This window comes from Poecilia reticulata, linkage group LG11 (assembly GCF_000633615.1).
Source record: "Poecilia reticulata strain Guanapo linkage group LG11, Guppy_female_1.0+MT, whole genome shotgun sequence".
NCBI classification, from domain to species: Eukaryota; Metazoa; Chordata; class Actinopteri; order Cyprinodontiformes; family Poeciliidae; genus Poecilia; species Poecilia reticulata.
This window is the reverse complement of record NC_024341.1, coordinates 12,348,525-12,374,790: the sequence shown is the minus strand read 5'-3', so window position 1 is coordinate 12,374,790 and position 26,266 is coordinate 12,348,525. Positions and strand designations below refer to the sequence as shown.

Genomic DNA, 26,266 nt, shown 5'->3' with positions numbered 1-26,266 from the left:
GGCAAAAAGACAAAAAAACGTACAGTTGAAGGACATTGCTGCATGTTCAGTAGATTTAGAAAATCTTAAACTGGAATACAATATTTCTATTGCCTTATAAAGCTACTGTTCCTACCAATAAAATATCAATAGGGCCAAGAAACGAGTACTAAATCTGGTCTAATAAACTTGCATGTAGGCTCCCAAACCAATCTTTGTGTTTACATGTATAGAATACATCCAGGAAAATGTATCTACACAGGAAACTAAAGAGGACTTGCTATTGCAACTGAGAGCTCAAGCAAAGAAAGCCAGAGAGAAAAACAGGAAAAAACCTAATGACATGTTTCACATTGAGGGACCTTGAAGCCTGTGTCTTAGCGATGAGTCGCTGATATATACCCAGCGCTCTGAGTGTGGGAACAGGCGTTTATATCCAAGTCACGTTTGCAACAAACCCTTGTATGGCACTATAATCATGGTCAGACTATAGAAGAAAGATAGAGGAGAAATGAAAGGTAGGTGGCAGCTCTTCTGAAGGTCTTCTTCCCAAAACATTGTGGGATCTGTTTCTCTTTTTTTTATAAGCTCCAAGCACTGATAGACGTTTGATTATTTTTTGCGATTAAAACATTTAGATAGATTTTTTTGTGAAATATTTTCTAATAATTTTAGCATGGTGGAACATTTGAAAACATATGTCTTCAGAAAATTTGCAATTTCAGTGTTGGGTTGGTCTAGCTTGGGAATTAGCCTTCAACATTTTTATCTGTCAAACTACATCTTGCAATGGATGCGTTACATTCTGCATGATGTTGGGCTTCACTAAAAGTATTTCCAGGTTATTTTTCCTAACTACAGTAACTTGAACATTTTAATTCAGAGAAATGAAATAATTCTGTCCACTAAAGCTGACACTTAGTACCTAGAAAAACACAGATCCTTAAAAAAGCATTTGCACCTTTTATGACAATAAAACCACAAACATGTCTGTAACTCGTAATTCCACACGACCCACATGAACAGAGTACAATTGTTAAGTGAAACAAAAAGATTTGTTTCTAAATGTTTTATAAATACTAATTTGGGAGATCTTGTGTTCACTTTGTATTCAACCTTTTTACACTGATATCCCTAAAGAAACAACAGTGTCAACAGTCAATAACGGGATCTCAGGCTTTGTTACAGCACTTTGTTGATTTGATTGGCTGATGCTCGATGGCAATGATGTCAGACAGATGTTTCACTCAGTATCAGGCTTCAGTCCGTTTTCTTTAAAGACTCCCTTGATGGTTCTGTGTGACAAAGCCATCTGCTGCTTTGGGTAGTTTTCACTGTTTATAAAGTTTGAATCCACACACACCTTTGTCTTTAGTAATGCTTATTTTGCCATCAAACACTTAAATGATACAAAAAAAACATGCTTTTATGCTTATACACTACTACGTTAAAATGTATATACCATTGAAAGAAAAATGCCTGGATTATGGTACCACTGTAAAAGATTGTTGGAGTGCCCCCCAAAAACGGTGGAGAGCTTTATATTGAAGGGTGTATTTACACTAGCCTTGTTTTTAGCTCTGCTTAGTCTGCTTTAATTGAATTTTGGTTAATTTGTCTAGAAACTGATTTGTTTGGCGAGGGGAGAATGTGCAAACAAACACAAACGCCAACGGTTTGGTGGAAATGAGCTTGACCCCTTGCCTGTACATTACTTTTTTGACGAATGAGAGAAAAAAACAAAACATTAGTTTACCTAAATATCGTCTTGGAGGCAGCGATTATGCTTAGAAGGCAAAAGTGATTACTTGCACAATAAAAAAGCAACGCAAAGGAGATTTTTGACGATTGTGGCAGTAGAGTAGCTACTCAGATTGAGTAGGAACATTTTAATCACTGGTGAAGCATTCTCTTCTTTAGAATCCAGCAAAGCTTTTATCACTTGAATGAATGACAGTTAAGATGAATGATTCCATGCTACATTTGTCAAGTGAATAATAATTCAAGACAAAAAAGCAAGATGTATCATGGATGAAATAAAGATGAAGTGTTACCATGCAGTGTTACCATGCAAAAAGAAGATGTTAGGTTCAAATCCTTTGTAGGTTGATCACCTGCGAGAAGTTTCACTTTTATTCCTTGTATTTATTGTGTGTTTTTTCTCAGTACAAAGCCTGAAAATAGCTTTATAATCCTTTCCAAAATGATATGTCAGTGACTTTTCTCTCGTGTTGTGCATTATGTTGGTTTGCCAATGTTTTTCGGCTTTAGTAGATCAATTCTATACGTTTTAGAAGGTGTTCATTAACCACTCGTTCATATATATATATATATATATATTTATATATATATATATATATTAGCACTGTCGGGAAAGAAAACGGAGGCAGCTCACAGGGTGCATTTCTCAAGACTGCCCCTGCACTCAGAAGAATGGTTAATGGTTAATGCAAAGCAGAGGTGGAGAGAAAATCAGAATGTTCTCGCTAAGAGTTTCCGTGACAGGCTAAGATTTAACACGGGGTGAAGACTATGGCAAAGTGCAATCACAATGTGTTGGGCTAAAGTAGATGGCTGCAATCAGTGCTGCAGCAGGCCCGTTCCCACTGGCACCAGGGCTCCAGAACAGATGTTAGGTGGAGAGAATTTGTCAGTCGGCCTCTCTGTCTTTCGGACTCTGTTTTCAGGCACGTCTTGTTGGTTTTAACCAGCGCTGCTAGATTAAAAAAAAAAAAAAAAAGCTAACCTTTTCTTAACTATTTTCTTATCTATTTTCTAAGATGGTAATGTTAGGCATATTAGTAATCTAATAGCGATATATGTTAAATACATTGTACAGCCCTATTTGTAACCATCTGCAATGAATGTGTTGTAACTCAAGAGATTAAATGATACTGTACATGATGTTGGATTTTCCTAAGAAGAGAGAAGATTTTACTCAAAGTTAGTCAAAGATTGTGGACGTACTTTTGAAAAATACAAGATCATTATTTTTCTTTTCATAAACAGATGAAAGGTTTTGCGAATACAAACTCTGCTTTAAAGAACCTGTAATCAACGTTGACTAATCCATGTTCGAGCAGTTAATTCAGCGCAACCCAGTTTATTTATTCAGCAGTTATTCACAACAAATGTCCCAATCCACTTAACAAAACAAATACAGAACTAACAAATGAAGATGCACATTGAATTCAGTCCAATTTCATAAAATTATTCGAAATTCAATTACCTAAATTCCAGTTTGACCCTAGTCATAAAACAAAGCAGTCAACTGCACTTTATTATGAAAACTGGTAAATGGTAAAAGGTCATTTTTTCACCATGTTGATTTTCATTACCTATTTTAAACATTAAAAATTATTTTAATCAAATTAATAAATTAATACAAACAGAATAGTTTGCCTGTTAAGTAAAAAAAAAGCACAATATTTTTAAACCTCCTGTACATTTAACTATCTAGATATATTCTTTTAGAAAAAACCTTTTACTTTCCCCCAATTTTTTCTAAAAAAAAATTCAAAGCTGTCTTCTTAAAATAAAGGCCAGTATCCACTCAGAGACCTTAGTTCAAAGTGTTGCTGCAGTGCTTTGACCCCCCTGTGGCTCTTGAGGAATAATCTGTCAGCATTAATCCAGCAAGCCTGTGGTGGGTCACATGTTGGAAAGCTGAGAAAAGAGCTATATTTGATTATTCAGTGCCGTTACCCGCTGTATACGGCCGACTACCATGAATTGAGTAGCTCATGTAGATATGAATGAGGAGATTACTGAGACTTTGCTGTGAAAGATGTAAAGTTACTAACGAAATGAAATGTTTAGCAGCACTTCTGACTGTTAAACCAGTAGCACACATTGTACTACACATATTTGTACTTAAGCGTTTCAAGGCACAAGTTGGAGAGAAACTTTTTAATTGTTTATGAAGCCCGTTTAAAACTAGCTTTTACTCCCTCACTTTCAATATGTGGACATTTTTTTTTATAACACCTCAAGTTTTATTCTGTTATTTGAGGCGTTAATGACTCTTTTACTCCATTATATTTCCTACTTGGTAAGGCATCTTGTTGTTTTCAGAGTCCTAAAGTTCTTCAATTGGTATGGTGTGATACATTAATGAAATGGGCTGTCTGAGCAACATAATCCTTCATTTAACTAACAAGTATTTGACTAATTGAGAGAAACGAGTCTTTTTGTCACCAGGTAATGGTGTGATAATTAAATATGGAAAAAGCAAAAAGCAAGCAGGTGATGTTAAGACAGAAGTAAATTATTCCTTTCTGATACTAAACATCCCCTAATTCTAAAGCATCCATGCTATACCGAATGGGGGCCATTTTAAGCAAAACACGTTCTTAATTTGCAAAGCTGGACTTCTGTTTCATACAAAATAGCTGCATGTTTTAAAATTCAGAGCCATGTAAAAGCCTTTTAGACATGCCCACATACATAGCAGTAGTGGAACAGCATCTTGATGATCTTTTGTTAAATTAAAGAAAATGAAACTATCTACTTTTTACAACTAAGTGGACTGTGGGACTGAGACGGACGGCTTACGCATACTTCCTTTCCACTGTCTCTGTGTGCTTGCTTAGTGTAAGGAGTTGTTTTGCATGGAACAATCCCATTATCCCAATAAGCATCACAAGTATTATAAATTATATCTATTATAAATTACAGTGTAAATGAAGGTCTCTGGCATCTTAAATTTTGTCCCTGCTTTGTATGAAAGCTGCATCTTGGTTCCCTTTAAGAAATAAGCAAAGAAGAATGAGAGTATTTGGGTGTTTTCTATGTCTTCCTGTGACTCTGTGTTTATTTTCCACTTCCCGCTTTCTTCTAATGCTTAACTTATTGTTGCCTACATTAACAATTTAATTGAAAATCAAGAAAAAGAGTCGTTTCAGAATATTATTGGACCAAATGGGACGGCTGATGTCTTTTAGGAATCAGCTGTTGTAGCGATCTCCAGCAAAATGAAAGAAATGGATACACAGAGAGAGGGATAAATAAAAAAAAAAAAAAAACAAGATGTCTGCCAGCTGAAAAGATAGTAATTTGCAAATGTTGGCTGCCTCTAGTAAAATGTTTGCCTCCTCGTAACATAAATTGCCTGTGTGTGGGCTTCCCCTGTGCTGCTCATATACTGCGTTTTTATAAACTGAAAAATACACGGCACCTTGTGTAGAAATGTCCAACAAGACTTATTTTGTTCTTTTATTGCAGTAGTATATTCTCAAATGGGGAAAAAAAGATGATTTCATTTCACTAATTTAATTCACTGTGGGAAGGAAATTTCACAAATAGTTAGAAAAACAAATAATGATGGCACAGTTATTGGCTCTAATAAAAAAAAAAAAACTTTGTAAAAAATGGCTTCATCACTGTGAAAAGGACATTCCTTCACAAAAAAGAACCCTTAACAAAACAAACAGAAAAGAAAAGTCACTGCTAGATGAATAGAAGGAGACGGAGGGAGAGAAAAAAAAACAATAATGGTCTCTACAGTTCAGCATCTGCTCATTAATCTTTCATAGACAGCCAAGTGGCAGCTGCAGGAAGCCCAGGTTATGGTATCAAATCTCAATTTATAAATAGAATAGTTTATAGAGCTAGGTGGCAGAATACCGTCATCCAAACTGCTCTTCTTCCCGCCTTTCACTGTGGAATCTCAATATTTTCAACTTCCAGAGTTTGTGTGGCATTCAGCAATGCTGTGTAGTCTGAATGTAAGACAAAAAATACACATCTGTCAAAAGTGATGAAATGACGAAACTGGGGTGGAAAAACTGTCATATGCCTGCTGTGTGTAATGCATGTGCGCCATGAGTTTATGAAATTTTGTCAAAATGTGTATCGACCAAAACATGTCCAATCACGTTTGGGCACAAATAGGCTCCTAATCGATCCCCTGTACAGCAGAAGCTATAAACACCACTTTTTTTTTTCGGCCTGATTGTTTGCCAGACACAAGAAAATCCTCTCATGAATCCTGTTTGCGACGGTGATGCTTCACTGCCACTGACCCCCATTGCTTCAAGGTCGGCTTTCTGACAGCTGAAGAATGGCAAAGTACCCGTAAGCTTATATCACGGCACAGGTGATGTTAGGTGGAAGTCCGATCTTCCCTGATCCTCAGTCCCTTAGACACAGTGGTGACAAGTGAGCCTGCTATTGATCAATGCAGCAATGCACAAAGGACCTTATATTACATGACAAGCTCATACCATTTTTTTTTTTTTTACAACAAATAGACGCCAATAACTCACTGGGTAAAACAAAGTAACTGACTTCTTTCTTTTTGTCTAACTTCTCTTGTATCTTTACAAACGCTCACCATATCCTTAAGGGAATAGCTCGGGATCTTTAAAGCAAATATATATTAAAAAAGCACAAGGTTATTAAACAATAAGCCAAAAAATTATGTTTGGATTAAAGTAAATTGTTATGTAGATTCGGATGGTATAGATGAGATGAATAAAAGCAATGTGTATATTAAATACAGTTAGAGTTAAAAAAAAAAGTGAAAATAAAAAGCTGCCAAACGGGCATAAAACGAGACGTGTGGCGGTGTGGTGCTGTTAGTCTGTGCGGTATATGCCATCATTATCGAACATGATTGGCATGATGGGTCTGGGGTTACAGCAAGCTATAAGCAGCGAGAGGAGAGGTGAGCGTCGCATCATTCAGCTGTCTAGAGGGTCGTCTTGGTGCAAAGCAAATCGTGATTCGCAGGTTCTTTCTATGTTGTTCGGTAGGGTGTGGTAGGGTGTCTGTCTAAACTGACAAATTCAGGCAATGTAACAAATGAAATATTTTAGCTTTCAATGCTCAGTTTCTATAATGATATTCTATTTTTTTTTATTATTAATAAGTAAATTTTATGTAAAATCTGATTAATTTGAAAATTCACCGGTCTACGGGTTTGATGAACTGTTCACTCAGCTTGAACAAGTTTAGGCTACTCCATGAGCTGAGCTTCATGTTTCCTCTGTAAAACAGAACTGAGATTAAATCAGACAGTTTTTTTTTTCTGTCAGGTTAACCAAAATTATTTATATCTATTCAATGCCATAATAATGAAAAATAAACCTCTTTTAAGCAGTTTATTTTTCAAAATCAGGAAATGTATATATTCTTTGAAATGTTGCAACTTAAGCTATTTAATTTTAATTTGAATGCTTTGGGTACACTTCCACAAGTTTCTCACAGATGTTTGCTGGAATTTAGGAGCATTCGGCATGACAAAAAAGTTGTAACTAATTTAATTTGTCCTTCACTTTGCTTTGCACACACCTTGTGAGTTCTGCTCACCAGTTTTCCATGGGAGTGAGATCAGAGTGTTGTTCCGGTCGTTCCAATAAATTGACTTTCTTAAATGGCATCCTTGGAAATCCAGCATGTGGCAAAGCTTGCAGTTTCTGGTTAAAGTCGTGAAATGTCCATCTCTTTATAAAACTTACAGACATGCCTATTTATTAATATTGTCTCCATCCATTCCTTTATTACTGCTCATATAGGCAACTGGTTGTGAGTTTACACCAACCAACGCTAATAGAATTTGGATCCATAACCCACACATCTCTAGTCTTCTGTCATCTTTCCTTTGTTTATTGCTGTGGTTCAATGGTCCAGTTCATTGAAGTGTTTATTTTTCTGTATGTTTCTATGTGTTTTTAGTACAAATTTCACGGTTTCTGTGTTTCAGAAAAGAGATTATGCTGTTATTTAAACTGCGGCGTGTGTGTGCTGATACAACCATTCATTTTGTCTTATCTCACCTCTGTGCAACTGCCGCTTCATTATTCAAAGGCCTACCACATAGTTAGCACCAGCAGATCCTATTTCGAGAAAGTCCCACTAGGACCAATCAATGCTATTAGATCTGTCAGCATGATTAGACACACTCATGTGTTCTCCTTAACTTCTTTTGCTGGCTTGTAGGAAAGCTTGTGAGCCTTTTATTTATGGATAACCAATCCCAAGATATATCACTTAGGTGTACTGTCAAGGATCCAACCTAAGAAACATTTAGACTGAATGAGTCTGAAAAATAGCATTAAACTTGCTGTACTATGTTCTTCATGGTTTGAATAAAGAAAGACAATTAACATTTTACTGGGAAGAGACTTAAAGCTAAATATACAATGAGGAATGAAACTGATGTTGGAAAGGTTATTTTTATTTAATTCTTTATATTATATTTCAAGACTGGCTTGACACTGAGTCATCTTTTTATACCAAACTAAAAGATTGTCTTTAGTTGCTGGAAATCTCCCAGCACTAACGGAAGTCTGACCAGAGTTCGATTGTAGAAACTTTTAAAATAATATTGACATTTTTTATTTCAGCTCAATCAAAGTTACACAAATTAAATAAAAAATAAATTATGAAATAAAGTTAGTTCATTAGATGCTTAATTAATTTGTTACTTTATTTTATTTAAATTATTTTTTACAGATATTCAATACCATGCTGGCCCACATAAATTAGCTTAGCTGCGACCGAAAATATAATTTTGTAAAAATTGAGATGCACACTTATTTGAATACTGAAATTGTTTTTGCACAGAAAAAAAACTGGCTGTTAGAAATATTGCCTCTGTCTGGTGCCAGAGGTGGATACTTTGGTCTGAGACCAGAGAAGTGACTTGGTCTCGAGGTCTAAAGAGAAGAGAATTGGACTATACATCTTGAGAATTGAATTCATCATTAGGTCTAAAAACCTGTGAATGGGTAATGTAGGCTTAATGACAGTCACTGATCAGACTACAGACAGAATAGGAAACTGTGGCCATTTTACCCTTACGCAAAAAACAAAACAAAAAAAAAAACACATGAAGTTAATGTACTGTGCCTTATGATTACAGTTTGGATATAAAGTATTTCTTTGAATGAACAGAATTTTATTTAATATGAATATGACCGCAGCTATCTTATTCTCCGTCTTTCTATATGTCATTTTAACTAAGTTGTTTCACGTATGGAAATTAGGTTTCTATAAAACCCTCTTACATATGATTAAGGGGGTGGGAGTTGATAGAGCAGGTTGATCACAGACCCAGACCTCCCCGGTTTGAATCCGGTTCGAATCCGGTTCCCTCTCTTCCTGGGTATGATCGGGGGCTGTGGGGGGTAGGGGGGTTTGGGAATGTTTCAGGCTGGGCATCTGCAGTAAAACATCTGCCAATTACATGTACATGTGTGATGTGATGGTTGGGGGAGTCAGATCAGACTCCCCCAAGTGTGAAACCAAGTGGTTTCACACTTGGTTTCACCAAGTGTGAAACCAAGTGTGTTTCACACTTGGTCAAACCAAGTGTGTTTCACTTGGTTTGACCAAGTGAAACACATGGTCAAACCAAAGATTGAATGGCATGTGAAAATTGTACTGCGTAATGCCAAATTATATAGTAGGATAAAGAAAAGATGGGAGAAAATATTTCATCTGTGGAATGTGCTTCCCATATGTGAAACAGACTTTAGCAGTGATGGGAAGAGCTGGACTGCTGTGATGCAATAAAGATATTTTTTCCTGTGATTTTTGCAAAGGATTATATAACTTTTGATATGTCTCTTTAAATGAAATGCGAATAAATATGCATCTTTACTTTTTCAAAACTCAAACTCCATTTTTATTGTTATTGTATAAGAAATACATTTCGCATTTTCTATCAGTAGCACATTTCTTAGTTGAACGAGAAACAGCCTGCTAGGGGAATTAATGATTTCTAACTTAACTGTAAATATGGATCTTTCCAGTGAATGATGATGTGATTGAGAAATAAAACCAGAGTACAGAACTTGTCCGTCAAATATTCTTTGGTTGCAGCTGTTGAAGTTAGAGATATGTGCTGGAAAGGAGGCAATTACCCTTTGGTTTCAGGACATTTATGCTTGGTGTGTACAGTTACATAGATCTCAGAGAAGCAATTCAATGAGCAAAAATATGTTTTACTTACCCTCCAAGGGATGATTCAAATTACTAAGCTCCTTTTTTCTTGTGAGACTACAAATGCATAGAAATGAGGACACTTATTAATACTTATAGACTTGAAAATTCACACAAACAGCATTAAGGGAGCCTTAAAGGTCGCAAATTAATTGTTTGTGGCTCCTCTAAAATTTTGCAGATGTATTTTAAAGTTGCTTTTTTACTAATATTTCAAGAAAATGTAAAACGGTGCTTTGTTTTCACACATACATTTAAAGCCAATTACTGTGTGCATTTCTCATTGTTGAATCGGTAATATGATGAACGCTTTACTCCAGAGAAATGCATATGATTTTCACCTAACTAGATTGTTTGGCACATGAAAACATTATTTGTAGCTACTACAAAAAAAAAAAACCCTACAAAAAAAGTCAGAGCATGAAAGCGAACTCCTACTTATGTTGTGTTTAACTCTCACAGAATGATTCAATGTCGACTGTATTTTTATTTTGTCATCTTCTGTCATTCCAGCTGTCATTTGCTGCGACCACCCCGGTTCTGGCAGACAAGAAGAAGTACCCCAACTTCTTCCGCACCGTCCCATCCGATAACGCTGTGAACCCAGCAGTTATTAAATTCCTTAATTACTACAACTGGAGCCGGGTGGGAACCCTCACACAGGATGTCCAGAGGTTCTCAGAGGTCAGTTCTTTGTGTGTGTGTTCTGTATAAAGACCACATTATAAAGATTAAACCTGAACAAAACTTGAAAACGACATTAACTTTAACATTAGAATGCTGAAGTTTGTGAAATTTCATATTCATAATTGTAATAACTTATTTAATTATTTTATTTTCTTGGTTAGCATTAGCATTTTTTACTGTATTTGACTCCCATAAAAACAAATACTCTCTAGGATATCTAAACATTGGGGTGAATTTTATTTTTTTGCATTTTCAGAGTTTTGAATATATATTATGCACTTGTGTTGTAAAGACCGTTTTTGAAATTGAAAGATATCTGTGTGTACTGTAACAGTTTACCAATAACCTACCAACAACTTGAGTAGAAAAATAATTAGACAATAGGCATAATAATATTGTTAAAGAAATGTCGAAAAGCTTTTTTCAAATGAACAAAATTTTAGTTAATTTCTAAAAGAACAAAATCCCTAGAACAGGGCTGAGTAACTACTCTGCAAGCGCTGTCTCAGTAAAATAAAATCAGTTACTGGGTCCAAGATGAGGCCCCAAGTGTCAAATACCTGAAAGGAGAAATCCTGCATTCGTTTGAATATGTCTTCTATCAAACCCTAAACGTCTGCAAAGGTCCCAAAAGTGCATCTGCATGCCACTGAAGTCGTAAATGTTTCTACTTAAAACATTATCTCTTACACCAACCCTTTAGAGTCTCGTTTGCATGATTTTCTATAAAAAACTCAATATTTTTTATTGCCAAAAGAAACATTTCTGCCAAGTGAAACACTGTTCTTTATTTATATGCATGTTCCTTCTTCAAGTTGAAATATTTGCTCTGAATAGATCTGTTGGTTCCTGGACAAACTTGGGACCTAATATTGATTGGGGAAGACTACTTAATTTGGGGTTAATTCTCTCCCCATCATGTGGAAATTTCTCTTGCATCTTAGTGGTGTAAGAAGAGAAGCTATTTTAAGGAAATATATCTAAAATGTAATACTATAGCAGTCATAATTTGATCTCTGAGACTGGTTTAGTTGGAGATAAAGTGTTTGTTTTTTTGTTTTTTTTAAATTAGATCACAGTTTTCTTTTTTGAATTTCTGATCCCCATAGCAATTACCTTATAACAACTTCATCTCAACATGTGTCATTCAAATGCTTTGTCTGCACTAAAGAAGATTGACTCACTTCGACATGCTAATTTCATCAATTAACAACAACTTGGGGCATGCATATCCTGTACATAGAATATTAAACTTTCAGTCTGAGATGGTAATTACCAAAAAAAATAAAAAACATTTTTTGGGGCGGGAGGCTGACAATGACACCTTTTCAAAATCAACTTAATCTGTCTTGACATAGAAGTTCATGAAATACTCTACACCTTTCATCCCAGTGTGAATGCAACATAGAAACAGTAACACACATACTTTATAAACATATCAGTCGATGATTTATAAAATGTGTCTATTTTTAATGGACATATCCATGTAAGGTGCATTTTTTTTACTTATCAACTTGTACATGGTAATTTTAAAAACAGTGTGCCAGCAATTAAGTGGCAAAAATTCTAAAGAAATGTTTCCTAGATTTGTGGATAGCGTTGCTTACCCAACATTTTTGTTTCTCTATAGATCCAACTCTGTGCTCTGTGGATTTTACTAAAGCCAGAACAGTTTAACTCATCAAGACCTGATGCAACATATGAGTAATTCAGTTTTCATTCCCAGAGAATGCCTTAGGCCTGAATAAGTTAACTCATTAGCGCTCTTCTCATTGTGCCTCTATATAGGAGAGACATTTTCAAGTTTTATTATGGTGAAGCATTATATCAATATTATATGCCTCAATTTATTGCGCTCTCATTTAGGAAGAATGTTTTGCCTCAAGCTGATTCACCAACTATAGGTGCAGCTGGGAGCACACTAATCATTAATACTTTTTTTTTTTTTTTTTTTTTTACAATTATCATTAAGATACTTTGAGTATGATTTAAATGGATGGCAGTCATTCATATTAAATGTATAGTTATTTTTTATATAATTTTTTTGCCCACGGGACACAAAAAGTCCTAAGGGACTTGCTGTAATCTCATAAGATTAGATATCTTAAGAGATTTGTCATGAAATTAAACACACCTGAAACAAAGGCTGATCATTAAATCTGGGGAATCTTGACTATTTATAAAAGGGGGATGACGAATTAATATCGACCCCAGAAAATGAATACTGTTTTACAGCAACTCTCATCAATTAAATCATGCATTAATGCTTTTCACTGGCCATCTGAGCAACTCAAACTGACGCAAAAGTCACCTTTTAATTTGTTCATCACACTTTATTTGTTGTTTACTGATAAGTGATACTTTTGATGAAATAGCTCAGGTTGAAATAAGTGTCTCCTGGATATTGTGTTGCGGTCAAGACCACCTAACCTTAAACCTATAAGACCAAGACCCTTAAGGAGACAATAAAAAGAAAGTGAGGTAAAAAAAAGCAACGCAAAGATGGGGAAAAAATGTTGCAATCAGAATATTATTTTGAAATTTTCAAATGAATAACTATTGGTTCCATTTGGTCTCGATATCAAGGCAGGTCTCTATCACCACCATCTGGAGAGAGAAGTGGAGGATCCATTCATAAATGATGAAACTAAAAAGAAAAACACAAACACAAAACGAGAGTTGAACCACAGACATTGTGGAGTAAGATACATGTAAATAAATAGTCACTGGTATAATCATCAAGTATAAAACAAAGACATTTAGTGAAAACAGAGAACAGTGAAATCCAAAGACAACAATAAAACAAGAAGACCCTTCCTAAATAAAGCTTCAGAAGGAGTTAATCTCATAAGGTCTTCCAACCACAAAGGGCAGTGAGTTTTAATGATACGTCTTTTACTATTTGCAGCAAAACAGAATAGACGTGTGTAAATGAGAGGGGCATCAGTTCAACAGTGATGTTACACAGAGTAGAAATAAAGAAGAGAACTTTAAGTACTTGAGGTCAACGGTCCAGCGCAATGGAGAGTGCGGAAGAGAGGTGAAGCAGTGTGTGCGAGCAGGTTGGAATGCATGCGGAAAAATGTTAGATATGATGTGGGATAAAAGGGTTTCAGCAAGAATGAAGGGAAAGGCACTGCAAGCAATGTTATATGGTTCAGAGATGGTGCCAATGAGGAAAAGGCAGGAGGCAGAACTGGAGGTTGCATGGCTTAAGATGTTGGATAGATCAGACATGGGTATGTCAGAGGAACACCTGATATTAGATGTTTAGTGAATAAAATCCAAAAGGCCAGAATGAAATCGTTCGGACATTTGAAGAGAAGAGACAATGATTGATTTGGGAGATGGATGCGGAGTTTGGAGTCATAAAGGTTTGGAAAAGAAGACCAAAAAGGAGATTTTTGGATCTGGTAAAAGAAGACTTTTTATTGAGTTTCTTAGTAGTGATACTGACGAGCTCCCACAGGCAAAGTAGCCTGGCATTGGTGTACAGAACTTGAAATTGATTTCTAGACATAGAACGATCCTTTTATTTGCTCTTCAAAGAACATTACCGCATTACAGGATTCATTTAACCCTCCAGTGTTGCTGCTCAGAGTCACTTGAAACATACCGGATCGATTGCTTCTAAAGTCCTACTTCTGAGAGAACATGAATCAACCCTTTAGATCAAAGCTGATGGTTACATTAAAGAAAATGGTTATTCAAAAATTATGTGGATCACCTCTCAAACAGATGCAGCATCAGGTTGGGGGGAAAAAATCCCTTGTATAGCTTTCTGCATTCAGTCAGGCCTGCAGTACAAGTGTGTCTATTAAATCAGCAGAATGCAGAATACAGCATAGATATTTATGCGCTAATGGTGATGAAGTAATCACCACCATTAGTACTGACTCAGCACTTGTCACATTCATAATCAATTTAGTTCAGTTGAAAAATACTTTATTAATACCAAAGGGGAATTAAGTGTTGCTGTAACTCATATTATCAACGTTTCTTCAAAGTGTTGCTGTATGCAACTCTGAGTTGGTTATAAAGAAGCCTCTGACTAAGGAAGCTCTGAAAATATAAGTTCCTCCCTTGTTTGGTCAACAATACAACATTAACCGGTCAGTGCATGATGTTAGGGGTCTCCCAACTGCCTTTTCACGAAAACATTGAACAGTCCAACTCCAAAGATGGCTTCCTGTTTAAGATGTCTCACAAGTTGATGGCTTTATATGGCTGAATCCTATGATGATACACAGTTTGCCAAGGTAATATTTGAAAATGTGTAGTAATGCTTTATGAAAACTCTGACTTCTTCCCTTGGCAATTGTGTAACTGCAACAAGTTAAACAAACTAGCGAGTCTAGAGTGTGGATGAACATCAAATCACCAGTTTTTTATGCTATTCCAAAAAACAACTTATGCAGGTCCTCCTCAGTCCAGATTGGGGACTGATGCTGTAATGATGTTAACATACAAGGGAAAGGGGATTATTGTGAGTTCCAGTTTTGAGGTTTCAGGAATGTATTTCCATTTCACTTTCTGTGGTCATAATGTAAAGCATTATTTATACATTTGATTTTAATTCTTACAGTATCATAAACCATATCAGATATGAAAATCTTAATTTATAAAAAAAAACATGACAGGCACATTGAGAGAGTAAATAAATGCAATAAACATTAGGATAATTAGTTTTACTTCTAAGAGAGTAGGATGTGGAAAGAGGGTAGGGGGAGTATGTATGCGAAGTCTCATTGTAAATGTTGGAGAGACAAAATCCCTTTATCTCTCTCTTCCTGAAGACACCGAGGGGCTTAGGACAGGCTGAAAACAGACAGCCAGATTCAATCAGCCCACCACAAGATTGGGTTCTAATCCTGATTTACAAATATTCAAGCATCTCTTCCACACTTCATAATTCTTGCAATCTTCTGTCAAGTTCAAAGCTTGCTGTTTTGCAATTACTTTTGGAAATTATTCAGTGTTACAATTTGCTGATGAAAAATTAAGGTTTTGTTTTGGTCTAGTATATATATAAGGGGGAAAATAACTAAAAATGAGGAGACTTTCTTTTGCATAACCTTTCCTTAATATTTTGTTCAAATTATTTAATTTGTATTAATCACATTGTACACTAAACGCTAATGTGGATATTGTTTACAGCTGTAGTTATAGCAATCTAACTCTGAGTGTAAAATGTATCCCTTTTTCTTCAGTTCAGACACACAGAATGACAACACTACAAACAAAGGCAAAATACTAAATTACCACCGATGGAGAATATTCCCTCAGCTATTATATTCTGTAGAAAAATAACAAGTACATAAAAATTGGCACAGAAGTATGTAATTTAACAGCTAAACAGCCTAAATTTGTAAAAACTTGCCCAGAAAAATAAAATATTGATATTGTCAGTTTCCTGACCATGTTTTAGAATTTTGCCTTTCCCAAATAAAAGTTTTCATGTTTTAATGTCACTGAATTTATTATAAGTAGATGGAATAACAAAAACATGTAGATATTTTAGTGCAAGTCAGTACCAGTCTTGGTAATACTGCTATTTTTTTTCTTCTTAATTTACATTTATAATCCTAATCCTAAATATTGACAGATGATATGTAAAACCAGGTGATCTGTCAGCCAGATCATTAAGATTTTAAGTTATTTTAAATTGTCTTGAACAATTTGTATACTATTATATTTTTTTTCTTTGGATGTGACTTGTATGTTTACTCATTTCCAGGGAAGCCCTTTTTTCCTTTAATTTGGTGTTTCTGAGCCTCTGAAATTTTTTTTGTAAAGTCTTCCTACTAAAGCCACCTAACACAGGGACTCAATGAATGGAAAACAACTCATTTTAAATCTGATCTTTAGGAATTTGTACTAGTTTCTTGGTTTAATTAATAAAAACACCAATGCTAACAGTCTAATAGGAATAAAACGGTATTTTGTCATCAATACAGTGATTTTTTTTCCAAAGAGCTACGCTGTCTTGCACTTTGTCAAACAAGGTATTTTTAACTTATATTGGATATGGTACTGCATATGCTGGTTACACTCATTTTTGAATTGGAAATAGGCAATTTCTATAATGTGAGAAAACCTATGAGAGGGGATTTGCTGTTTGAACTATTTATTCACTGTTGATTCAGGAAGAGTATCCATATAAATGCTCAAAGTATAACTCGTTCTTATTATGTACTGTTAAGGAATATGGTTGCATTAATAAATGTATCTTTTGTACTCAAATACAGTAGCCTGTTTGATAATGGAGTTAGTTTAACCCCTTAACTGTCATGACGACACAGGCATCCTCATGAACCCTTCATCTGAGGACATTTTGAGGACGGTATTCACTGAATAAATAAAATATTTATACTTATACTTATAAACGATAATTTTAGTAACCAAATAATCTATCATTTATTCAGATGATTAATTGAGTAATCCAATAAAAAATGGACAATTCTGCTAAAAACAAAACCCAACTTTTTTTTTTAAAGTGCAAAGAACTGGTTTTGAACAGTGGTACCACAGCAGGTATTTCTCTGACTTTATTCAGTCCTGGACTCTAAATGAGTAAAAAGTAGAAAAATTGTGAATGACATTCATAATCTTGAAAAAACTCGTGACTGAGACTTGTATTACTGTTTATAAAAAGGCCATGCTCACTGGAGGCACATTTCAAAGAAATCCAGAGCAGCTCAAGACTTTTGCACAGCATTCCTCTCTCTCTCATTCAGTTGTCCCCCTCCCAAGGTTAATGTTATATAATGCTTGTTAAGGATTCAGTCTGCGGCTTGCCCGTCCCGCACAAACACCTACAGTCTGGTGTCCCCTGAGAATGTAACCTGTAAGCTAAAGTCATCACGTCACTTCTATTTTTAGGCCACACTGAAACACACACTTTGTACACACGTCGTCTTTATAGACGGACACTAATGTTCCCTTAATGGGGCATTTGTGGTTTGCTGCAGCTGGAGATGAGTATGAGCAAGGGCTAGGTATTTGAAGGTCTTAAAATGCCTATTCACACAACACGCATTCTCTAAAAGACACACAGCAATCAACATTATTGAAATTGCCAGACAAACAGGGCTCGCCCAGAAACACAGCGGCAATCATCAGTCAGTCAGTCAGTCAGTCAGATGACAGACCTGACTGAGAGTAGGATTAGGACTCTATCCTCTGCCCGACTCCCTCTGCGCTCGAGTGTTTAATTATACTGTGATCGCTGATAAATGTAGCAGAAATTACTGTCTCGGCGCCCACTCTATTGCAGCTCCTGTCTTTCTTTTCTCTGCCTCTCCTAGGCATCTTGCTCAAAAGTTGACTAAATTGTCATTCCCTTATAAATAACCATGCGTTGCTCCGTGAACCTCTCTCTACAATTAGTCATTCATGACATCAGTAAACGAATAGTACGGTCATAAGAGCAGGCAATTTGAGCAACAATGTGTCAAGCTAGTTTATATAAGCTCTGGACAGTCTGTTGAATGAGCGCTGCAATTTACATGTATACAGTATAATGCAGCAAGGATGCAACACTATGGCTTTTTTATTATTATTATATAGAACATTTATAGTAATGTCAACAAATTCTAAAACTAATGATTTAGTCAGTGAAAACATATTTACATCTTATAAGTTTGTTTAATTGAAACCCAATGTTTACATACACAGTCTAGAAAGAGTTATAGTCCTCATTTTTCACCTCAACTACACAGTTTGACCTTATAAGTGTTATTTAATGTGTGTGTGTTTTTTTTAGTTATTGTACAATATTGCAATAAATGCTACAGAGGGAGTTTGGTTCAGGCAAACGTGAAAATTAATGTGCTTGCACGTTGCACACTTCATGCTGCTGGTTTTTATGTGACTCACGCCATACATAACTAGGTTTTTGACATGGGGAAATACTCTGTAGGCTAAAACCATTGGTCATTTTTCCACCTGATGGAGACTGGTCCTTCGTTTTTGTCATGGCACCTTTGGTGTGTCCAGCAACCGTTTTCTGTGGCAAATTTGTATTTGCTTTTCTACATGCAGGCCTGCTCAGAAGGGAAGTAGGATTATTCCTGTTCAGCATTTGATGCTGCGAATTCCCAGACTGCCCCAGACAATGGTGGAGGTTTATTATTACGCAGGAAACTGCCCATTTGTTCTGATAACCAGCTTTTAAGCCATCTGTCCCCTCTGACTCTCAGTTTATGTAAAGCACGGCATCCAGGAAAACACAGATGTGGTGGTTGTTGTCCGAATTAGCAGCAGAAGCAAAACAAGACAATGCAAAAGAAATTATTTCTGGAAATTCACGTCTCGTAGTGTTTTGTTTTCTTTTCCTCTGCTCTTCTGCATGTCTGACCGAGTGCGGTTGTTTTTGAATATTCCGACCATCTGTGTGTTGCTCCAGTGCACCTTAATAAACACTTGGCTGACCCGCTACCATTCCTTTCTTTTCCAAACATGTTTCCCTTTTAGCTGAACTTCAGCCAGGCGCATCAGATCAACACTTATAATAACACAACAGGATGTCGTAGCTTGTCTATATCGCCAAACAAACTGTTTCTCAAGAGCAAAACCAGGTTATATTGATCCACTCTGGCCTTCCTGTTGTTTCAGCTCGGCACTCTACAGCGGAGGTAATATCTGTACAAGAGTGAGTGATGTTCAGGGTGATTTGGATATCTCTCCAGGGCAACAGAACAGGACGCGATTTTGATACGGTCATCAAGATCCACGAGGGAAATAAAGTGGAGATTCTGTAGACTTATTGGTACTAATGCAGGAGCAAACCGATTTAGATTGACAATATTGAAACACTTACCAACAGTGACGGTAATTGCAATGATAGCATTGTGTTAGCCCTTTTTATACTTTTACATCCTAATGTAATTTTTTTATTATTTTTTTAAATGTCGTTGTTGAGTATAAAGAAAAGACGCTAACTTTTTTCCTCGGAAATTTCAGATAAAATCTTATCAGAAAATGTTCTATTGGCATCTAAAGATAAGTTATTAATCCTCATTCTAAAAAAAGATGTTCATTTGGTCTCATCTTTCCTCTTTCTTTAAGACCTTCAGAAACCTTATTTTCGTTTTGTTTACCTTACATTTTAGTCTATGTGTTGAAACCTGTTAGAGAAACACCCCAAAAGAAGAAGAAGGAAAAAAAAACTGAAAGAGGAAACATGCATTCTGTACATTGTAAAATAATTTGTAAAAAGTAGTTTAAAAACAAGGGGGTATAAGTACTTCTGCACTTCACTTCAGTGTCTGCATATAGTTTTATTTTTCTCCTTGTTCATTAAAAGTGTACCCAAAGCAATTTAGGACAGATAAATATGTGAGTGAAGTACAGAACACGGACAGATATAGAGCAATCATACAGGACCTTCATCCGTTAGCTGTGCTGCACTGTCACTGCCAACTGTGCTTGGCACGCACATTTGAGAACAAATACCTTCTGATGTTTCAGCCTGTCCCGAGTGCCAAGCTCCTGGGTGGGAGCAGACTGATTATAGCTGCAGGGCATGGCCTAAGGAAATCAGAGAAATCTGATTCAAGACACAGTGAACGAAGTCAGTGAGGCTGCCGAACAAAACAGAGGTCTTCAAATGCAATTTACATTCCTCTGATAAAACCGAGGCAGCAACAAAAGGATAAAAGCTGAGAAAACAATGAAGAGTGTCTGGGAAAATGATGCCATTTCATCAAGTGATGGATGCATCATCCTTCAGCTGATCATTTCCTGCATGCTAGAGTTTTACCTAATGGCTGTTTAGGGTCTGAAAAAATACATTCTCTCTGGTTATGACATTTAAAGACATGAAGGATGTCTGCAAACTCTTTCGCTGCTGTATTTCCGTGGAGTAGTGGTCATGATTGGCTACTAGCGTGCAATAACATCACTGCCATTAGTTAACATCTCAAAATATTTCCCGTGCACAAGTCATAAAATAATAGTACAGTAGCTGTTTAGGTTCTAGCACAGCTGGTCTGCCATCCCAGTGGGACACCTGCTTTATTCTCTTCCTTTTATCACATTACTCTCCATTCAACTGAGTCAATTCATCAATACAGACACGCAGGGGCAGCAGATACATCAACCAGCCAGGAGAAGCAACTAAGATAATAATGTTCACATTTGTTCTTTCACGTCTCAGTCTATAAAACATCAAATGTGCATTCTTCTTGAAAATGCACACAGTTCATAATCAGATTTCTGTATATCTTTGGGACGGAATACTGTGTTATGTGTGTTAATGTGATAAAATGCAACAAATGTGCAAACTGTATGCAACTCTGACCTGAGCAGTAGGGTGCTCTATCCAGGTTAGTTGATAACTCTTAAAACTGCCTGGAGCCAAACCTTAAAGTTTTAACTGAACTACAACTGGAGAGGACAAAAAATGTCTACAAAATCTTCCCCAGCTTCTACCAGCCAGTTTGTAAGTAATCTCAAGAATGATTGAGTGAAACATTGGGTTGAGACACAGCAGATAAATCAGTGAAACGCTTCCTAGAAAGAGCTCTGCATGCTAATGTTACATGGTGTTTTTTTTTAAAGTTATTTCTGCAAACCTTGATATTAAGTGATATGTCTAAATTTATATTGTATTGACATCTACACAAAAGCACTCCCAGGGAGCATTAGTTAGTGATGTTGCTATCAAAGCAACACTTTCCACTGAGTTACTTTTTTTTGAATGTTTATTGAAATATTCAACTTCCAGCTGAAAGAATGTCAAGTTAATGAATAGAAATTCCACTGCTGGGTTCTTCTGTGAACTAAATCTTATGTAGAAATTCAAATTTAACACTCCACATGCTTTTAATTTTGTTGAAGTGAACCACAATATTCCCCAGATCAAGCGCAGCCTATCATACCATATTCATCTTTTATGCAGCTTCTGTGATTCCAGCTTGGAGTAGCCATGTCTCTCAGGGAATCTCTGTCTGTCTTAGTTCATGCCACTCCTGGCAGCTTCCTCTAGGACATGCAAGGGGCCAGGATGAATAACGTAGAAAGACTTCAGCAGTGACTGTGTGCAGCGATCTTAGATTGTGAATGATCTCTTCTTCCTTCATGTTCCCACAGGTGAGGAATGATCTGACCTATGAACTGGAGAAAGCAAACATTCACATTGCAGATACAGAAAGTTTTTCCAATGATCCCTGTGTCAATGTCAAAAAGCTGAAGGTAAGCAAGACCTTTTGTGTTAAAGACACACTAAAGATAAAGACTTAAGTTAGTAAATTTTTTTTATGTTGTAAAACTTGTCATATTATATTGAGATAATGTTCGCTCATGTTCACTTTCACATTCAAACTTGCAATATCATTAGATGTTTTAGTACATTTTTGATTAAGAAGATTTCACTTTCACAGTTCTTACACAATTTATATGCAGTATTGAACCCTGAACTGGTTAATTAGCGATTGTTTTAGCCAAAAAGAAATAAAATGGATATCCCTCACGTTCCCTTGTTTTGTTTCATGTATGTAAGAAAGTAAATTCAGCTGCAAATGGCATTTAATGATACAGAGTAAAATAACAAAAGTTTGGATTTATATATATTTATATATATATATGTCACCATTGCATAAGAATAACCTATTATTTTGAAAATTATGTTTGATTTTGGCAATAGTCATAGTTAATTTTGTATAAATTAATCTAAATTTTGTCCAAGATCAGCTAACTTTAGCATGAGAGCAATGGGTTTGTGGGGATGAAAGATTCAAAGTAATGGTTAGTTCAGGCTACATGACTCTATAATAAAAAAAAGGCTTGGATACAAATCAGCCTCTTACTCCATGCTTTTTGTAAGAGTAAAATATCGCGTATTCACTGTTGCTTTCGTGATGCTGCAGATGTAAATTGAAACACATCGGTTTTTTTCTTGTCATGTCAAAAAATTGAAAGCAGTGAGAAAACTACAAGCTAAATGAGAAAAGTAATTAGTAGGAAACATATTTTCTCTTTTCATACTGTACCTTGGTAGATAGCATGTCACACAAGTTAAAAGACATGTGAAGAAGCAATGAGTAATCCATGAGGCAGAGAAGAAACAGAATGATGAGCTGTCCCCTAAAATAAAAATGTAATCTGCATGTTAAGGTACGACATTCTAAGCTGACATCAACAGATTTGAGCTAACTGGAGATATGCAAATCATGGTATTGCCTCAGAATCTTTGCAGAACATTTGTAAGGAGTGGGCGTGCTCCTCTGACACTTTAAAAAGTCGGATTCCCACTCAACATGTAACAGTGTTTTACTGTCTCCATCACAGCAACATAATATGATAAGGGTTTTTTGTTTTGTTTCGTGTGTTAGGATGGATAGGAGGCTCTCAGCATCACAGAGAGATCCACAAATAGAGCACTCTCACTCCGTAATGTTTCAGCTGAAATATTCAAAATGCAGACAAGGAAAGCTCTGGCAGGAAATTGTATCTTCCCACCATGTTTATTTTTGTTCAGTTTGTGTGTTTTTAATTTTTTTTCCCTCTTGTTTCCTGTCTTACATTTTGAAGAAGGATTAAAACACAAAACGCTGGTAGAACAAAAAAGGCCTTCATTTGAGACCTGAATCGTCTATTAGTTTGTTATTCATAAATTTGACTGTAAAATATCTGTGCTGAGTTGCTCATGTTTTTTATTGTGACTGCACACTACTTTTTCCAGTTTGCCTTTACCTACATGTGGAAAAAATATAATTAAATATAAAGCAAGGTTGTTTTTTTTTACACCTTAGTTATTTATATTATTAGTAAAAATCAGATACTGCCATCTATTGCAACTGCAGACCAAGAAGGTTTCAAATTTCAACTGTTCAGGAATCTCTCTAGGGTTGAATGTTCTCCCTTTGCCTGTTTGGGTTTTCCCCAGACATTCTGGTTTCTGTCTGTTGATTATGAAGTATAGAAAGGAATATGTGTGAGTGCAGGGTTGCTTATCTCCTGGATCTTTGCTAGGATGGCTAATTCCTATTGGCCTACATCGCTCTAAGAAAGATATGCCTAATTTTGGCTTCTGTGCTACATTGTATTTGCGACTGGCCCATTTTTTTCGGTTTTGTGATCCGTTCCGTCCCCTTCATTTCTCTCCAATGGGAGCAATGACTGTCATCTTGGGTCACAGTTTTGTTTTAGTTTTTTTTCTTAAACAAATTATAGTCTGGTTGCAAAAAAGCACAATGTGAAAACAAATAAAAACAAATAAAAAAAAATAAATAATGTCCACTTTTGTTCCGGACCACACAGGCAAACGAAAGCACTTTCCTTTTGTAAATAGATCTACAAGATCTACATATTTTAATTTCACGAGTAAATTTTCATCACACAATTTTATAGAAAGACATCAATCATTCCCTTAGTGTATGTGTAAGTGCATAAATTGTGTAAAGGGAACCATTCAGTTTATGAGACTGCATTGTGTTGTAGTCAACACAGTACAGTGCAATATTTGTTGGAGGTCCGGTGGATGTATAGCTGCCTAGAATCAGCTCAGGATGAATACCTTACACTCTTGCACAATCATTATAGGTTTAACCATTTTATAAAGTATTTTATTGATACCAATAAAAATTCTAAAGCACTTCTGCTACTTCAAATCCCCAAATAGAGTGAGACTCTTGCTCTGGCTTTGTGCTGAGAGCACTGAACAGCTTGAAGGACCAATCGACTCTGTGTTCTAGTTTCATACGCCTCTACAGGTTTGAGCTGACGCTAATATTTTAGCTGAGATTTGCCTGTAGGAGCAACTGCTCAAATAGTTTGTCATAATTGTATATTACCCTTTAACAGTTAATGTACGTGTAAGTCCATCCTCAGAGAGTAAGTGTTTGACAGTTTCTGCTCATCATGTCATAGTTATCATGCTGATGGGGTTCATGTTGTTTGTAGAAACAACAAAGCCTAAATGGACTTTTCCCCAAGCTCACAAGAAACCATCAATATCACATTTATGCGTTTGTGCTTAATAAGCCGTAAATATACTTGATTGTGTACGAGAGGTAAAATATCGCTCAACTCACTGAAATATATTAATCACAATTATAAAGATACAAACAACCCCTGTCAAGGATGAAGCAGCCAAAGTTGCCCTTAACTCCACCCTCTCTGAGAACAGTAATTGTTACAGTTACATAAAAGCTTGAGCAATGGGGCTAATTTGGGCCTCCTCATTGCCTGAGTCTCTCTATGTTATGCTCAAGCACAACACACTCACTCTTGCCCTTGCCTACAACCATACAGCCTTTTCTATGTGTTACCGGACATGCTTGGGTTTTCACTCAGACTGTGGCTCCTGGCTGTCATTGGAGTCATTTGGGTTAAGTGCCTTTCCTTGAGGGAAGAGCAGCACTGTCGAGTTGCCACCGGCATATGTCTTCACCACACATTTACAAACATGTGCAAAGTAGCACAAAAGCACAACTTGGTGATTTATAGAGTTGCTGCCTGGTCTTCTCCAATTGTATAAATATGTAAAGTGTTGTGAAAGATTGGAGCCTGGAAGACTTTTTTTGGCTCCAATGAGTAACCACTAGAGATGTGTTGGAATTAAGATGACAGTGATTAGTTGCCCCCTCTGATCTCAGGATGCTCAACATATGGTGGACCGCAGCCTACGGGATAACTTAATGAACTGTATTTGTAATTGTTTCCCTTTATCCAGACTAACAGGAGGATGTCATAGGTTCACTGAGTTTGCAGCCTTCATGTCCCCTGTTTTTCTTTTAAAGCTACATCTGCATCATTTTTCAAACTTCCATTTTTCTTTTTGTATTTGATGAAGTCAAAAAGATTATTTTAACATTTTTTAAAATAATGTTTGTGTTCTTCTTTTATTAGAATAGGTAACTTACAATATCTCCAAATGGGGGTGCTGTGGTGGCGCAGGGGCAAAACACAACCCATGTATTGAGGCCCCAGTCCCCATGCCAGTGGTCACAGGCTCAATTCCCAGCCTGGTGACATTTGCCACATGTCTTCCCCCTCTCCCATAACTCTCCTTCCTGTCAAACTACCTTCAAATAAAGGCCACTGGAGCCAACAAAACCTTTAAAAGAAATTGGTCAAACAGTATTATAGGAATGTCATTAATTTGAAATATTTTCTAATATAAATGATTAATTTCAGCCGTCTGAGTTCAGTCACTTAATGAAACCCTAAGCTTTGTCTCTATCTGTAGGGATAGGATTGAATATGACTCTGTAATGGCACATCTCATCCATCCTTGTACAGATTTACATACATCAAATCTACATCAGAATCATTTAATTCAGTGTTTTGCAATTCTGGATTACACGCTGGCATTTTGATTGCATCCGATCAAGATTTTGTGAGCATATTTATGTGCTGTACATGAACATGTGATCACTGAAATCTTTTTTTTACCAACCTGGAACAAGCTGAATTTCCACCTGGGAATCTAAATCATTTACAGTCATTCGCAAAGCCATGTTGTGCTCTGAATCCTCTGAATCCCTGAGCAACTTTTCGTTCTGAAGCCTGGCTTGAGCAAGTCAATGCACAGCGACCATCTCTTTTATCAATCAAGTGTGCAAGTTGATATGGACTTATTTTCTCAGCTAATAAACTCATTCAGATCAATCACACTTTAAATCCCCTGACGAGGTTGACGTAGTGG

General features: G+C 36.2%; 1 protein-coding gene across 1 annotated transcript in view; it reads left to right on the top strand.

Moving 5' to 3' along the window:
• The window catches only part of gabbr2 (gamma-aminobutyric acid (GABA) B receptor, 2), a 187,795-nt gene that overhangs the window by 79,231 nt on the left and 82,298 nt on the right, over nucleotides 1-26,266 (top strand). The window contains exons 3-4 of the mRNA XM_008421807.2: nucleotides 10,441-10,611; nucleotides 21,709-21,810. Of these exons, the coding sequence (XP_008420029.1) occupies nucleotides 10,441-10,611; nucleotides 21,709-21,810 (273 nt within the window). The remainder of the gene's footprint in view (nucleotides 1-10,440; nucleotides 10,612-21,708; nucleotides 21,811-26,266) is intronic.